Source organism: Esox lucius, chromosome 2 (genome assembly GCF_011004845.1).
Source record: "Esox lucius isolate fEsoLuc1 chromosome 2, fEsoLuc1.pri, whole genome shotgun sequence".
Classification (NCBI taxonomy): domain Eukaryota; kingdom Metazoa; phylum Chordata; class Actinopteri; order Esociformes; family Esocidae; genus Esox; species Esox lucius.
Window position 1 is genome coordinate 3,372,667 of NC_047570.1, and position 17,046 is coordinate 3,389,712.

Here is a 17,046-nt window from a genome sequence, read left to right on the forward strand (position 1 = left end):
TGTCTGAAGAATCATACAAATGACAAACAAACAAGAAAAGAAATTCATGGCTTGCCATATTCTGTTCTAATTATGTCATTATACATTAATTTATTCAACTTTGTGCCAGCAAAGAACAGTGTTTGATAGAGCGAGTGTGAAATAATAAAAGGTGTAAATTGAGCACATGCCGTTCTCTGTGTATTTCCATGTACTTCTGACATACATTGGTTGACTCATTGATGGAGCAGATGTGGAAGGGGCGTGTACAAGCCAGTCCTCTAAAGCGTTATGCTCCTTGCTATACCTGTTCTTCTTGAATGCTCCTTATATTTTTTGCTCCATTGACCTTTCTTTCTCTTACTCATCCATATTTTCATCGTAATCCCTGCCTCTTTTTGTCCACTGTACATTTTCATGTCAGTCATCGTCCTCTCCTCCCTCTGCTCTACGTCTCAACATCCATTATTCCTCTTCATCTGTGTTTTCATACTCTTGTCATATAAATGTGCATCTTTAGTTATCCGGAGCAATTTACAGTTGTATGTCTAAGTTTTAATTATTTTTGTGTTTGTCCTGTGGGATTTCAACCTATAACCATGGCGTTGCAAGCACCCTGCTGTAGCTACTGAGCTTCATGGGACCCCCTCCTACAATCCCATTGTCATTACTCTCCCCACTCCTCCCTAGTTCATAAAATGTTCATTATTACCCCATCATTTTGCTTAATCTCCTTTCCTCCTCCATATTTTCATAATCATGCTCTCCCCTCTTCCTCCTCCATCTTTTCCTGCTCATCCTCCCCTCTATATTTTGATACTTCTCCTCCTATAGTGTTTAGGGAGCTGTTCTCTTATCTATTTTTATCTGGCCTGGAAAGAGATCACCCATTCCGCCTGGCACTCCAAGTTACAATCAGCACAGCCCTATCATTCAAGCTGTCTTATCTTTTCCCCTTGTTATTCTTTTTCTCTCCTTCTGCATTTTAACATTTACAATTTAGTAATTTAGCAGGAGCTCTTATCCAGGGTGACACTGTGTCGAGGGCTTACGCTCTACCAACCGAGCTACACGTCTCTGCTTCTTTTTAACTCTCTCTTCTCCCCTTCATCTTCCTGACATGGTCCCACACTTGCACACATTTCTTCAAATGTTATTATATCTTTCTGTCTTTCTTTGCCTAGCTCTCTCTAACTCTCCTCTTTTCTTTCTCTGCATCTCCAGGCCAACCTGAGGAAGTTCATGGACTACATCCAGCACCATCAGATAGAGAAAGTGTCCAAGTTGCTGGAGAGAGGGCTGGACCCCAATTACCAGGACACAGAGACTGGGGGTAATGCTACTGAAGGCGGGATCCATGCGTACCCTCCACAGGAGGTTTGACGTAATCACATCGCTGAAAGATAGAAACTGTTAAAACATATACCCATTGCTCATCACATTTAAAACTAGTCTTATCATCTGTCCCACCAGCTACATTGACAGTCAACCCCTTAATCAATCTCATTCATTTTCTAAAAGAAAGTATTGATTCATTGTGGCTCTCTGCTCCACACTGCTCAGAGATCCATAGCATCGACCTAGTGCGGAGTGGCCATAAGCCTACTGGAGGGTGTGCTCAAGGTGGGGAATGAGGCATTGAGAGAAAGGAAAATGGAACAAAGACAAACGTAAAGGTCAGAGTTAAGAGAACTTTGTTTGGGATTACGATCCTACCTTTAGAACAATTACTAATCATCTAAAGCTGCTCAAAGAATAGTGATTATTAGTCCAATTCAATGTATCCTTCTCTTCTGAAGCACCGTTGAGCCAACTTTTATACAGCTGCAATGTTCTCTAATGCTCAGAAAGTCAGTGAAGAAACGCAGTGTTTTGGGGTTCAATTTGGGCTTAGTTCACATTTGAAAGCTATTATTGCAGCTTATTAGGGGTATTAGGACTATAAGAGCATAAAGGGATAAAGGATGTTTCTTCAGGGTATGATGACATTTTTAGAGCCAGGGACAAAGTCAGCTTGTAGAATTGTTCTCAGTTAGCCCTTGCCCACTATTGATTTCAGCAATACACACACAAATAAAATAACAAATATGGACACACTGACACACACACTATTCAATCCTATTTCATAGTAATTGAAATTGGGTGAATTTTTTGAAAGCTCTTAGCAAGAAATCTTTTTTTTTGTTTCGAATGCCTTTATCTTGAATTTACCACTTTGTAACCACAACACTTTTTATATCTGTACCTTGAATGAAAGGTGTCCCCATGATGACAGGGAGGGTTGCAGTGTCATTTTTAACATCCTTCACACAACCGTACACAGACAAAGCCTGTGTGATTATACTTTTCGATATACAGTGGGAATAACAATTATTTGATACACTGCCAATTTTGCAGGTTTTCCCACTTACAAAGCATATAGATTCTGTAATTTTTATCATAGGTGCTCTTCAACTGTGAGTGACGGAATGTAAAACAAAAATCCAGAAAATCACATGGTATGATTTTTAAGTACTTAATTTGCATTTTATTGCATGACACAAGTATTTTAACATCAGAAAAGCAGAACTTAATATTTGGTCCAGAAACCTTTGTTTGCAATTACAGAGATCATACGTTTGCTGTAGTTCTTGATCAGGTTCACACTGCAATAGGGATTTTGGCCCACTCCTCCATACAGACCTTCTCCAGATCCTTCAGGTTTCGGGGCTGTCTCTGGGCAATACAGACTTTCAGCTCCCTCCAAATATTTTCTATTGGGTTCAGGTCTGGAGACTGGATAGGCCACTCCAGGACCTTGAGATGCTTCTTACGGAGCCACTCCTTAGTTGCCCTGGCTGTGTGTTTCGGGTCGTTGTCATGCTGGAAGACCCAGCCACGACCAATCTTCAATGCTCTTACTGAGGTAAGGAAGTTGTTGGCCAAGATCTCGCGATACATGGCCCCATCCATGTTCCCCTCAATACGGTGCAGTCGTCCTGTCCCCTTTGCAGAAAAGCATCCCCAAAGAATGATGTTTCCACCTCCATGCTTCACGTTTGGGATGGTGTTCTTGGGGTTTACTTATCCTTCTTCTTCCTCCAAACATGGCAAGTGGAGTTTAGACCAAAAAGCTCTATTTTTGTCTTATCAGACCACATGATCTTGTCCCATTCCTCCTCTGGATCATCCAGATGGTCACTGGCAAACTTCAGACGGGCCTGGACATGCGCTGGCTTGAGCAGGGGAACCTTGCGTGTGCTGTAGGATTTTAATCCATGACGGCGTAGTGTGTTACTAATGGTTTTCTTTGAGACTGTGGTCCCAGCTCTCTTCAGGTCATTGACCAGGTCCTGCCGTGTAGTTCTGGGCTGATCCCTCACCTTCCTCATGATCATTGATGCCCCACGAGGTGAGATCTTGCATGGAGCATCTTGAACTTGTTCCATTTTCTAATAATTGCGCCAACAGTTGTTGCCCTCTCACCAGGCTGCTTGCCTATTGTCCTGTAGCCCATCCCAGCCTTGTGCAGGTCTACATATGCATCCCTGATGTCCTTACACAGCTCTCTGTTCTTGGCCATTGTGGAGAGGTTGGAGTCTGTTTGATTGAGTGTGTGGGCAGGTGTCTTTCATACAGGTAACGAGTTCAAACAGGTGCAAGTAATGAGTGGAGAACAGGAGGGCTTCTTAAAGAAAAACTAACAGGTCTGTGAGAGTCAAAATTCGTACTGGTTGGTATGTGATCAAATACTTATGTCATGCAAAAAATCGCTAATTCATTATTTAAAAATCATACAATGTGATTTTCTGGATTTTTGTTTTAGGTTCCGTCACATTTGAATTGTACCTATGATAAAAATGACAGACCTCTAAATGTTTTGTAAGTAGGAAAACCTGCAAAATCGGCAGTGTATCAAATACTTGTTCTCCCCACTGTACTTCATGTCTAAGAAGACACAGTGCTGTAGTATTTTAACCAATGTGTTGCTGCCAGTACCCTTTATAAATCCACTTATCGACTAGTGCCTATCAGGGTGGATGGTGTGATTGAATTGATGGGATTTTCATGTAACTGCGATGATTGGGTTATGAATGTCACTGACAGCACAGAGACAAAGTGAACATGAACAATAGTGACATGAGCACCACTTTGATGCCTGAAAAAAGATGACTCCTTGTGAGCACATGAGTAATAGATATAGATGGTGTTATCACTGTCACTGCTCGTTTGAGTATGACTGATACACCTTCTTCTCCTGTCTCTGTTCTCTGGTCCATTTTGTTGTGTGTTCAGTTCTGTTTTGTTTTCTGTTGTCTGTTCGGTTTGGTTGTCCGATCTCTGTTCTGCGGTCTATTCTGTTGGTGTGATGTCTACTTGTACTGTTTTGTAGTCTTTTTTGTTTTCTGTTCTCTTTTCTTTGGTTGGTTCTGATTTGTTTTCTGTTCTACTGTCTGCTCTGTTTTCTATTCAATTCTCACTGTGTTCCTGCAGTCTTTTTTATTTTGTGCTTTCTTCTTTGGTCCCTCTCCACAGTCCGGTATGCATAGACTTACAAGAGTCTACTCACTGGTCCTCAACAATCCACAAAAAAAGAAGCTAGAAAGTCAAAGCAACATGGTATTAATTTACCAGACCGCATGTTAGTCTCGTATGACCATTGCAAGTTTACATTCTGAAACCTAAGCAAGAACACATTGGTCTGGATGATAGGCCAGGCTAGCGGAACGTGGGCCCAAATCTAATACGTTTGACCCCCATCATCAACATTGTATTCTGTCGATGCCATTCCACAGAGACCCCTCTGACATTCGCGGCCCACTTGGATAATGTGGTGGAGATTATGAAGGTTCTGAAGAATGGAGGGGCTCATCTGGACTACAGGGCAAAAGACGGCATGACGGCCCTGCACAAAGCTGCCAGGTCCAAGAACCAGGTTGCTATGACGGTATGGAAACACACAAACACCTCCAACACTAAACCCGCTACACTTACTGCTACTCAGCAATTGTTTTGATCAATAAATCAATCTATTTTTTTTAATGAAGCCCTCTTTAGCTGTGCATCAGGGCTTTTACAGAGACCCAGTCTGTTGAAGAGGATTGTCAGTGCGCATGTGTTTCAGACCCTGTTGGAGCTAGGTGCTTCTACGGATTATAAGGACAGTCGAGGTCTGACAGCCCTCTACCACACAGCCATGGTAGGAGGAGACCCTTTCTGCTGTGAATTGCTTCTGCATGAACACGCCAGCGTGTGCTGCCAGGATGAGAACGGCTGGCATGAAGTCCACCAGGTACACTTGCACACACACACATGCACAAATGCAGACAGAAACTAAGGAAACACAGACACACTGTCTGCGGACACAAACACACACATACAGGCTGATAATACACACAGGCTAAAACCGTAACTCAAACAGGCTGGGCATACACGCGTACACACGCACAGTCTGAGAACACATGCTTGCCTGCAGGCGTGTGGCTTGGCAACTGTTCACACTTGGTTGGGATTAAGCTGTTTAAGGAGAGAACAATGTTTGGATGCCACACTTAAGACATGTTCATTTAAAGCTGCTGTGTGTGCTAGTGCCATCAAGTTCCTATTTAAGTGAGGACTAGTTTGAATCTTGATAAACAACTGCTTGCTAAGGTTATGGTTAGATTTAGAATAAGGTTTAGGGTAAGGGTTAAGGTTAGTGATAGAATGAAGGTTAGGGTTAGTAGATAGTTAAAATGTTACAGGTAATCAGTGGACAATGTGTTGAGCATTTTCAGGCACACTTTTGGGACTCTCAAAATATTGTTGCCTTTTTTTCTATAGTACTACATGTGTGTGTTTACAGACCGATGATAGCCCTGCTAGAACATCTCCCTCAAGCTCCACTCTGATGGCTATCAGCTCTAACTGGCAACCACATCACTTCTCCAGAAAACAGCACTGTCAGCCTGTCTAGCACAGCTCTCTGTAGGCTAGCCTATCAGTTAATTATCATCAAAATGCATCTGAATCCTCCAAAAACTAGCCTTGCCCATAGGCTACGGAAATGCCTCTTCTTCCTGCCTCCCTCAATTTCTGACACGCTTTAGCTTGCTCTCTGTCAAACTGATACTCCAAATGGCTTTGGATCTATGTCGTTTCTTCAAATTATACTTTCAAGCATCTTTTCTCATTCAGCACTGGTGTCTTTCTACATCTGTTCATTCAAGTGCTGATTGTTCCATGTGACGACTGGGTTCAACCTAAGGACTTTGCAACCTAAACCCCATGGGCTTCAATGCTGCCTCCTCTGCAGCACACTGGCATCTAGTGGACACAGCGTGTAACTGTAAAGCCAAGTCAGAGACTATAGCTTGTCTCAAGTTTTAAAATTTTATTGCTATTAATAAGTCTATTATAAATATAATAGCAGATGTTGCACATAGTGAAATGCTTGTATCTCGTCTCCCAAACAATGCAGTTGGTACAAATAATGAACCTTAATGTAAAAAGAGAAAGTCCATACAAGGATAATCACTTTGTATGAATAAATAATAATCATAAACAGTTATACAACCAAAAATGGAAAGTGACAGTTTTTACACAGTAGTGTGGTCTGAATTAGATTATGCTTCGGCGTGAATGTGCGTATGAGTTTTGAAAATGGGCTCTAATGTGCAGATCAGAGTACAGGGCAGATTGGCAGTTAGTATAACATTCTTCTGGCCTGGGGCTAGAAGATGTGTCCCTGGTGTGGAATCTGAGCATTAAGAATTACAATGTGAATGTACGTTTCATTGGAAGTGGATGTGCCTAGATAATGAGAACAACAGAAACCTCTCTGTTTAGATTATCTCTCTGATAACCCCAGTAACGTTACATTGACCATTTGGCATGGGGGTTACTGTCTTGGAAACCTGATCTCTGCTAGGTAGAAACACCCTTAATGTATAGGCTAGCTGGCAACCAACATTACATTGAGAAGATAATGGAACATTCACCGAATGACATCTGTGCTGCAATTTTCCAATAAACTTGAGCGAACTTCTCTCTCGATTTGATACGGGTTCTACATTAATTGACCACTACAGGGCAGATAAGCAGTTAGTATAACATTCTTCTGGCCTGGGGCTAGAAGGTTTTTTCCTGGTTATGATGCTCCTGAAAGTCTCTGCCTAGCAACGCTGACAGCCAACTGCTCGGGTGGCTGCAGCCCATGATAATCTTTGTGTCCTTTCTGTTGGACTGTGTTGAGGAAATGTCCTGTAGGTCGGTCTGATGGCTCGTAGGGCTGACCTTCCAACCCTCTAAAGAGCCATAAGATTGTGCCAGGTTGGGATTATGTGGGAATCTTTTGTGGCCACATACTGTAGTACAAATATAGTACTGGAGGGGGCTGAGCATGTTGTAAGAAGTTGCTTTCCAGCCATCAAGGTTAGGCCCATCAGGAAGTTAACTAATTGCTAAGAGGCTGGGTCAGCCCCAAGTCTTCCAGATTCCTTTGAGGCCAGTCTGGTTTTGGATGCAAATCTGTAGACAATAAACAGAATTCTCACATACTTGTTTCTCTTGTCCAGTTTGGATAGGGTTGTCTGCTGTGGCAACTTTAACATGTGGTCTTTGTTGTATTCAAATTTGAATTTGTCTGGGTGGCACGTGCGATGAAGCTGATGTGGTCCTAGTCTAGCCTCTCAAAGCCGTATGTTAACTGATGAGGGTCCTCCTGGGCATTTTGTCTGGTCATGCTCAGGGATGGGCAGTATTTATGATACTTGTATTTAAAATACGCATTTCAAATACAAAGTAGTAATTTGTATTTGATAGGGTTGATGAAAATGGCTTCGTATTTTCTATCAAAATACTTTAGTGTATTGAATTGTGTAAAATACTATGCAGAATTATACTGCAAAATACTGTGTGAGAGGTGTACATGATGACATCATAAAAATTATGCCTCTGATTGGTGCCTACTCAGTAATTTGCCCAGTCTTGTTGAGACCAGAATAGAAAATGTATCAGTACATGAAGAAGAAGATCAATGTGAGAAACGTGTAGGTTGCCACCTTTCCATCAATTATTTTGGCATAAACTGCTACAATCTTTACAGTTCATGTTAAGTTTTGGTGTTCATTTTAGAAGCCTAGGCTAAATCATTTACCAATTTATGTAATGTTCTAGCTAACTATTTGACCCAAGTAGCAGCCCTCAGTTAATGTTAGCTTGCTACTTTTAGCCTATGTTACGTTTTTGTTGGTTGTGCATGAAAAAAATAATAATAAAGTGTTTCAGTGTTGTACAACTTTACATTATAATGCCACGATATGATGTACATTGTTAAATGCTCACACGTGTGCCTTTTTGTCATTAAGTTTGACTGATTTGGGTAGAATTTTTAAACTGTTTTGGAATACCTGGTCTGTAGTATTCTCTATTGGTGTTTAAGTAAATGTTCTTACTACACTATTAATGTGTTTGTGTCTCAATAGATTCAGTGGTTGGAGTTGGGTTAATACTCCTTGACAAGTTCTGTTGCTAAATTCTGATTACGTTTCTGGCAACATTTAAATCAAAACATACTGATCATTTAATAATTGGACAAACAGGACCTACACAATATTAGGCAGGTGGTCATAATGTTATGGCTGATCGCTGTATATAGTGCTTACAGTCAAGCATGGTGGTGGCAGCATATTAGGCTATGGTAGGGTGACCAGACATCCAGTTTTTCCCAGGACAGTCCCATATTTCGGTTGTCCCAACTTATTTAGAAAAAAACATGTTTTGTACAGTATTTTTACGTGGTCCAGTTTTTTGATTGGTCTGACATACTGCCCATTCAAATGTGACAGGTTGCCATGATTTGCAACCACTGTCAGTCTCAAAGTTCCTTATTTTTTACAGACTAACTATGATCGAATCACATTTTAGTTCTCACAAACTGCCCAAGCCCAAGCAGCTGTGCGCGAAAAATCTTGGGGGAGTTACTTTATATGGGGGTTCCTAAATATTAAGTTATGCCCACTGATGTTCGCCATTGGTCAGTTTGGGGACATCCTGGTGTGAGACACGGTTCGACACTAGGTATCATTACGTTGAGTGTTAACTCTCCTTCAAACTTTATCTCAGAGTCCATGTGATTTCATTCAATATCTTTTGTCAAGATAAAACACTAGGTTCAAGCGGTTCAAGCATAAATGTAGAAAAAAGTGTATTTGCTTTGACTACATGTTGAAAAGGTGCTCTAGTCTGATTATGCTTGTATCGGTTATGTAAAATGACTTCTTTCCAAGACCATTTTCAGAGACTGAAATAACATTTAATTGTATTTTGTTTCAAGATTACAATTGTTTGAGAACATACAATTGAAATATATTCATTTGAAGCCTGAAATGCCTCTACAAATAGTTACATTTTTTTTGGTTATGGTTAAGAATAAGACACTGCTGGTTTAGAAAGCTGCTGAGTGCTGTTATAATACAGACACATGCATACATATACATGCACAGTCATACTCACTATGCCTGCCATGGCCAGTTTTTGTTTGAGTAGTCATTGCTTGGTTATATGTGATACAGTAGAGGGCTATCATTAGGAGGTTGATGGTTAAGAATGCTGCTTATTACAGTTACAATATAGCTGATCTGAGCTCTACAAAGTGAAACAGGCCTCCCTTTTGCACAAGTTTATGCAGGATTACCATTTATGCATTTTCCATAGATTCAACATATTACACAAATGTGAACCTGCTGTGTAAGGTACATTGTGTGGTGGACCTGTGAAAAACTACTTCAGTGTCAGCTAAACTGTTCTGAAGGTCTTTTATCGAGACCTATGTGTTCTGGTGTGTAGATCTGACCAGTTTTCATGCAAATCACTGTGATATAATCTCCTTCCTTTGACTTGCACTGTTCAATTTAACAGCAATTTTCTAGAAAGTTGAAATTGGTAACTGGAAGTGTTGATTTGTCTATTATCTGCTGCAGAAAGGCGGCAGGTTTCACTTTGCACCATATAGAGGTCAGGTTAACATCTGTTTACAAAAATATGAATTCATCTTGGGGGTGCCTAGAAAAGGTACATTTTATAATTCTAGAATAATGACGTGGTTACGGACTTAAAACATTGGTTGGAGGAATATAAGTGTTACATGTCTTGGGATTGGTTATATGAGGTCTAATTTAATCCTTATCCTAACAATTGATTCAATAGCATAAAATAATAGTAGAATATGGAGGACTAAATGTGCCATAATATGAAATAAAAAAATATATAAATAAAAAAATATATAAATAAATATTTAAATACTTAAATAAATAAATAAACATTACATTTGCATTGTGTACACTTATGCATCGTCCAAATGAAATAGACATTTAATTTGGATGGTGTGAAGTTGTGCGTCATCTAAATGCAATGGGGCGGGACCTCACCCAATTGATAGAGCTGTCCACATTGGACTGTGTGTTTTATGCTTGGAACACTGTGATTGGACACTTGAGAAGCAACCATTAGATGAGGCTGTCAATCATGTAGCACACAAATGAGTTTCAGTGTGCCCTTGTCATTATAAATACAGAATTGGGTCGCTTTGAGAACTCTTTAACCAGAGAATTTATGTTGTTAGCATGTGGCCTGTTTTCAGTTAGGCTACTTTCATTGTGGCAAGTGCAAAAATCAGGTGAAGGACTGGTAAAGTGGGTGGTTCTTGTTTGTGCCAGGCTGCCAGCACCGATCAATAGCTCAATAGTAGGTGTAAGCCTATAGAAGGTATGAAAAATACAGATTTCACTGTAGCAATGTTATTTAGTTGCCGATAGAATAAATAGACGCAAGGTGTTAAACATAGGGACCAGGTCCGGGCAGGCTGGACAAAATAGATACAACTCAAGTCATGTCTTCCACTTCCCTGTTATAATTGGATTTAACAATCATAACAAAACGTTACTCCCAACACCCATTCAAAAACTGAATAGCCCTGAATGTATCAGGCAGACTACACATAGACATAAGCAATCTGACATGCCTAATCCAGAGCAACCCTAATGAGATACTGAAATCGCTTTTTCCTTTATATTCTCCGTGAGTTGGGCTACTGGGATGTTGTGTTTGTTTCACCATTTATGCAGGGAACACATAAGTGCGGCGTGCAACTGAAAGTTTGTTGACATCTATTGCCTGGTTGCTACTGTTGGTCAGTGGTCAATGTTGTCTCAATATCTTTCTCTAATTGTGTAGCCTCCTAGAAACTATACATTTGAATGGACTTAATACTGCAAATGTTATTTTTTCAAATACCAAAACTAGGCCAATTTCGAACATTAATTTGTTTAGAAAAAGAGCATGATGTGCTTTGTGATTTTGGAAAACTGCTTTACACTTTTTATTGGAATTTAATATCAATCAAATGTATCATGGCATAATATCGAGTAGGATGTAATTGAACTGTATTTAATATATTTTCATACAAGTTTATGGTGCCAACAAATTGTACCTAAAAACATCTAGTTTCTGTTAACCAGGAGTGGAGTGTCCACTAACAGTGTTTTCAGTGTGCACAGGCATAATGGAATGGGAACACCTCAATCATACTGAATGTCCCACTCGTATATTTAATTTGGATTGCGCAGACAAGCAAATAGTAATTCAAAAATGTAATTATAATTATATTATTAATAATATGAATACATATATACACTTTGCATTTGCATTGTGTACACTTGTGCATCATCCAAATAACCCAAACATTTCATTTGGATGGTGTGAACGTTTTGCGTAGTCCAAATGCAATAGACATTTCATTTAGATGCTGTGAAATTGTGTTGTCCGAATGCAATTGACATCAAGTAGTCAATCAAGTAGCACACAAACGAGTTTCATTGTTTCCTTGTCTGTTATGGATACACATTTGGGTTTCTTTGAGAACTCATTAACCAGAGAATGTATTTTGTTTGCATTGTGGCCTGTTTTCTGTTACTGTTACAAAACTGCATGATCAAGTGGAGGACTGGTGAAGTTTTTGTGTCTTGGTTATGCCCAGCTGCGAGCACTGTTCTATAGCTCAATAGTAGGCGTAAGCCTTGACAAGTTAGAGTCGTTTGTAAACGTCCATAAAGATAAAGATTTCACCGTAGCAATTTTTTTCATTGGTGATAAAATACTGACACAAGGTGTTAAACAGGGAGTAGGGCCAGGTTGCGCAGGCTGGACAAAACACACACAACTCAACTCAAATTTAACATTCATAATAACACATTACTCCTGACACCCCCTCCAAAAAATTGGCCTTAATGTAGCAGGCAGACTACAAGTAAACATTGGCCTACGCCAGGGGTCGGCAACCTTTTTGAACATTTTGAACAACGTTGGGTTGAAGGTTAGGCCTACTTTCAAGTAAAATACTCAATGTCTAATTATGAAGGTAATATGATGCCTTAAAGAATCGCATGCACAGGGTAAGATTTGTGAAAGTGTACATACGATTGCACGTGTGAATGAAATTTGCATGCACAGGAGAAGATTTGTAAGGGTGTAACTGAATTTGCAGACATCATCCACTTCTTGATGTGCCTTTGCTCAGATCAACCTTCCGCAGCAGTTCCGAAATGGCTTTTTTTCTCTCATCTCCATCCGGATATTTTTGAGCAAAGGCTGCGTGTTTATTCTGGAAATGTCTTGCAACATTTGACTTTTTGTTGTTTGCTAGTTTTTCATTACATATTAAGCATACTGGTAAACCAGTGAATGTGCCCACGTAGGTTTGAACATTCTGTTTTCTTCAGACACTTTTCTTGTCTTAGAATTCTCCATAGTTGGCTCATAGACATATATATTCTACACGTTAGAAAAAGTTAAAGAAGTCGCGCGCTGGCGGGGTGTCGCACATTGGCGGTTGTAACTTGTGATGCATATTAAGAGCGACAAAAGATTTTAACTAGATTTTGTGTTACAAATTACAAAAATAATACATTATTTAGATGTTACAAGATTACCATAATCTTCAAATTTAGAATTACATTTTAAAAAACGAACGAATAATATATATATATTTTTTAATCAAATATTCATATTTTTTTTTCAAAAGCCACACGGAGCCACATCAGAGGGATGAAAGAGCCGCATGCGGCTCCGGAGCCGCGGATTGCCGACCCCTGGCCTACGCAATCTGACATGTTGTATCCAGAGCAGCCGCTGACGAGATCCAGAGCAGCCTACTGAAATCGCTTTTTCCCTTCTATTCTCCATTTGGCTACGGGATTATTGCAATTTAGTCACCATTTATGTAGGCAAAACAATCGTACAGGGTTGCTAAAACAAGTGCGTTGTGCAACTGAAATATTGTTATCATTTATTGACCAGTTGCTACTGTTGGTCTGTGGTCAATGTTGGAGGACAAGGCAAGATGCCTAATTGAACAGGCCTGCTTGAACCTATTGTATTATCTTCATATGCATCCCTTTTCTAATTGTGTAGCCTCCTAGAAACGAAAACACATTTGAATGGGCTTAAAACTGCAAATGTTGTCCATCAACTCCAAAAACTTGCCCAATATATTAAGCTAATTTGTTTAGAAAGAGAGCAATATGTGCTTTGTGATTTTGGATAAATGCCTTGCATGTTTTACAGTCATATTCTTCATGGTATAATATCGAGAAATTGACCAGTATTTCATATCTTGTCATCCACGGTTATTGTCCCTGCAAATGTTGTCTAAAACACCATCAATATCTGTATCTGTTAACCTGGCAATGTCACAAATACTCCTAGTCAGATATTCCTCTGGGTTATTACAAGTTTTTCAACTAGTGTATTTCAAGTTCAAACATCTACGTAGCAAGATTTAAGAAATATATAAAGTAAAAAATAGAGTAGGATGGGGAATATGAAGAATATCAGTAGATAAATTCAATATGAGTGTAGTATGCACATGAATGGTACAGACAAAGGAATATTCTAATGTACATTGAATGTACATGAAAAGACAACATCTGGAATGTTCATGTGTCATCATTATAATCATGAAATTATGATCATTAAATGTACATTGCATTTGGACGATGCACAACTTCACACCATCCAAATGAAATGTACATTGCATTTGGACTACGCACAAGTGTACACAATGCTAAGTGTTTATATTTATTTATATATTTAATAATGTAATTATCCATTTAATAATTGTATTATAGTTTGCTTGTCTATGCAATTCAAATGCAATGTAGGGGTGGGACTTTCAGTAAGACTGAGGTGTTCCCATTCCATTATGTCTGTGCACACTGAAAACACTAGGCAGTTGACACTCTACACTACTCTGCATCCAGCAATACTCATCTATGATCATACTGATGATACATGAACATTCCAGATGATATCTTTTCATGTACATTCAATGTATATTAGAATATTCCTTTGTCTGTACCATTCACATGCATACTACACTCATATTGAATTTATAATATTCAATAGATCTACCCATAATCTTCATATTCCCCATCTACTCTTTTGCATTGTATATTATTGCTATTTTTCCTATTTTTTTTACTTTATATATTTCTTAATTCTTACAATGTAGATGTGGGGTGCCAAGTCACAAGAATTTCATTGTGCAGGAGGACACTGGATGAACTTGGGTGCAGGATATACTTTGAACTTGAACTACACTAGTTGAAAAACTTGTTATAGCCCAGAGGAATATCTGCCTAGTAGTATTGGTGTGATTACCAGGTTAACAGACACAGATATTGATGATGGTTTAGACAACATTTGTAGGGACAATAACCTTGGATGACAACCTTGAATGCTAGTCAATTTCATCTTACTCAATATTATGCCACAAAGAATAAGGCAATTTTTGGGAGTTGAAAGAGAACATTTGCAGTATTACGCCTATTAAAATGTGTAGTTTCTAGGAGGCTACACAATTACATAAGGGGTGCATATGAACATAATACTGTAAGTTCAAGCATGCCTGTTCAGTTAGGCATCTTGCCTTGTCCTCCAACATTGACCACTGACCAACCGTAGCAACCGGTCAAAAGATGATAACGATATTTTAGTTGCACAACACATTTGTTTTGGCAACCCTGCAAACTTGTTTTGCCTACATAAATGGCAGCTAAAATGCAATAATCCCGTAGCCCAACTCGCAGAGAATAGAAGGGAAAAAGCGATTTTAGTAGGCTATCTCGTCAGCAGCTACTCTGGATACAGCATGTCAGATTGCGTAGGCCAATGTTTACTTATAGTCCGCCTGCTACATTAAGGCCTATTTTTTGGAGGGGGTGTCGGGAGTAAAGTGTTGTTATGAATGTTAAATCCGATTATAACGGGAAGTGAAGAACGCGACTTGAGTTGTGTGTGTTTTGTTCAGCCTGCGTGACCGATGGTTACTTTTGTAACCCCAGTTCTATGAGTGGAGCGTTGCCCATACGGCTTCACTCGTATTGGTTTACCCTCTCTGCCAATAGGGAGTCACTGAAAATTTAAATATGCAAATCGCACCTCTCATGGTCATCTGCCCCATGGCTATAAAAGAGGTTGTCACACCCCAATCTGCCTCCCCCCCAAAGAGTCAGGTACGCTGTTTCTTAAACGGGGAGGAGGAGAGGACGACCTCTGGGGGCGAGGTTCCCTCACACTGCGTCGGACGCGCTGCGTCCGGTTCAGCTGCACCCGCTGCCTTAGCACGGCGATGTTGCGACGTAAGCGACCCCCCGGCCTCCGCGAGGCCTCAGGAGGAGCAGAGGAAGCCGCAGATGAAGAAGGAACGGGTAAGAGGGGACTCCTTCTTCTGACGCACCAGGGCCTCGGTGACCGCAGCACCAAACAGTGCGCAAGAGAAGATTTGTAAGGGTGTACCTAAATTTGCAGACATCATCCACTTCTTGAAGTGATTTTTGCTCAGATCAACCTTCCGCAGCAGTTCCAAAATGGCTTTTTGTTGTTTGCTAGTTTTTCATTACATATTAAGCAGACTGGTAAACCAGTCTTGCAGTGATAGCAAATGAATGTGCCCACGTAGGATTGAACATTCTGTTTTCTTTAGACACTTTTCTTTTCTTAGAATTCTCCATAGTTGGCTCATAGACACATAAGAGCGACAAAGGATTTTAACTAGTTTTTGTGTTACAAATTACAAAAATAATACATTATTTAGATGTTACAAGATTACCATAATCTTCAAATTTAGAATTACATTTTAAAAATCTACGAATAATATATATATTTTTTTAATCAAATATTCATATATTATTTTCAAAAGCCACAGGGAGCCACATCAGAGGGATGAAAGAGCTGCATGCGGCTCCGGAGCCGCGGGTTGCCGACCCCTGGTCTATTGCATTTGGACGACACTCAAATTTACACCATCCAAATGAAATGTCTATTACATTTGGATGGTGCATGTGTGTACACAATGCAAATGCAATGTATATATATATATATATATATATATATACGTATTTATATATGTATTTATTTATATTTTTAGTAATGTAATTATAATAAAAAATATATATTATTGTTTGCTTGTCTGCACAATCCAAAATAAATATACAAGTGGGACATTCAGTATTATTGAGGTGTTCACATTCCATTATGTCCGTGCACACTGAAAACACTGTTAGTTGAAACTTGACACTACACTCCTTGAACAACCTGTATTAACCCAGAAGAATCTGGCAAGTATTGGCTGGTTAACAAATACGGGTCTTGTAGACATTTTAGGTACAATTTGTAGGCACCATAAACTTGTATGAAAATATATTGAATACTGTTCAATTACATCCTACTCGATATTACGCCATAATACATTTGATTGATATTAAATTCTCAGAAAAAATTGCAAAGAGGTTTTCCAAAATCAAAAAGCACATCATGCTCTTTTTCTAAACAAATTAATGTTCTAAATTGGCCTAGTTTTGGTATGAAAAAAATAAAAAACCTTTGCAGTATTAAGTCCATTCAAATATATAGTTTCTAGGAGGTTACACAATTAGAGAAAGATATTGAGACAACATTGACCACTGACAATGGCAACCATTTAAACAATCTTTCAGTTGCACGCCACACTTATTTTGGCAGCCCTGCATGCTTGTGTTCCCTGCATAAATG

General features: G+C 39.4%; 1 protein-coding gene across 3 annotated transcripts in view; it reads left to right on the forward strand.

The window, feature by feature from the left end:
* Positions 1-17,046, forward strand: part of LOC105006621 (SH3 and multiple ankyrin repeat domains protein 2) — a 276,728-nt gene that overhangs the window by 93,206 nt on the left and 166,476 nt on the right. For all 3 annotated transcript variants that reach the window (XM_034297425.1, XM_034297433.1, XM_034297430.1), the window contains exons 5-7: positions 1,204-1,312; positions 4,755-4,906; positions 5,084-5,251. In XM_034297425.1, the coding sequence (XP_034153316.1) occupies positions 1,204-1,312; positions 4,755-4,906; positions 5,084-5,251 (429 nt within the window). The remainder of the gene's footprint in view (positions 1-1,203; positions 1,313-4,754; positions 4,907-5,083; positions 5,252-17,046) is intronic.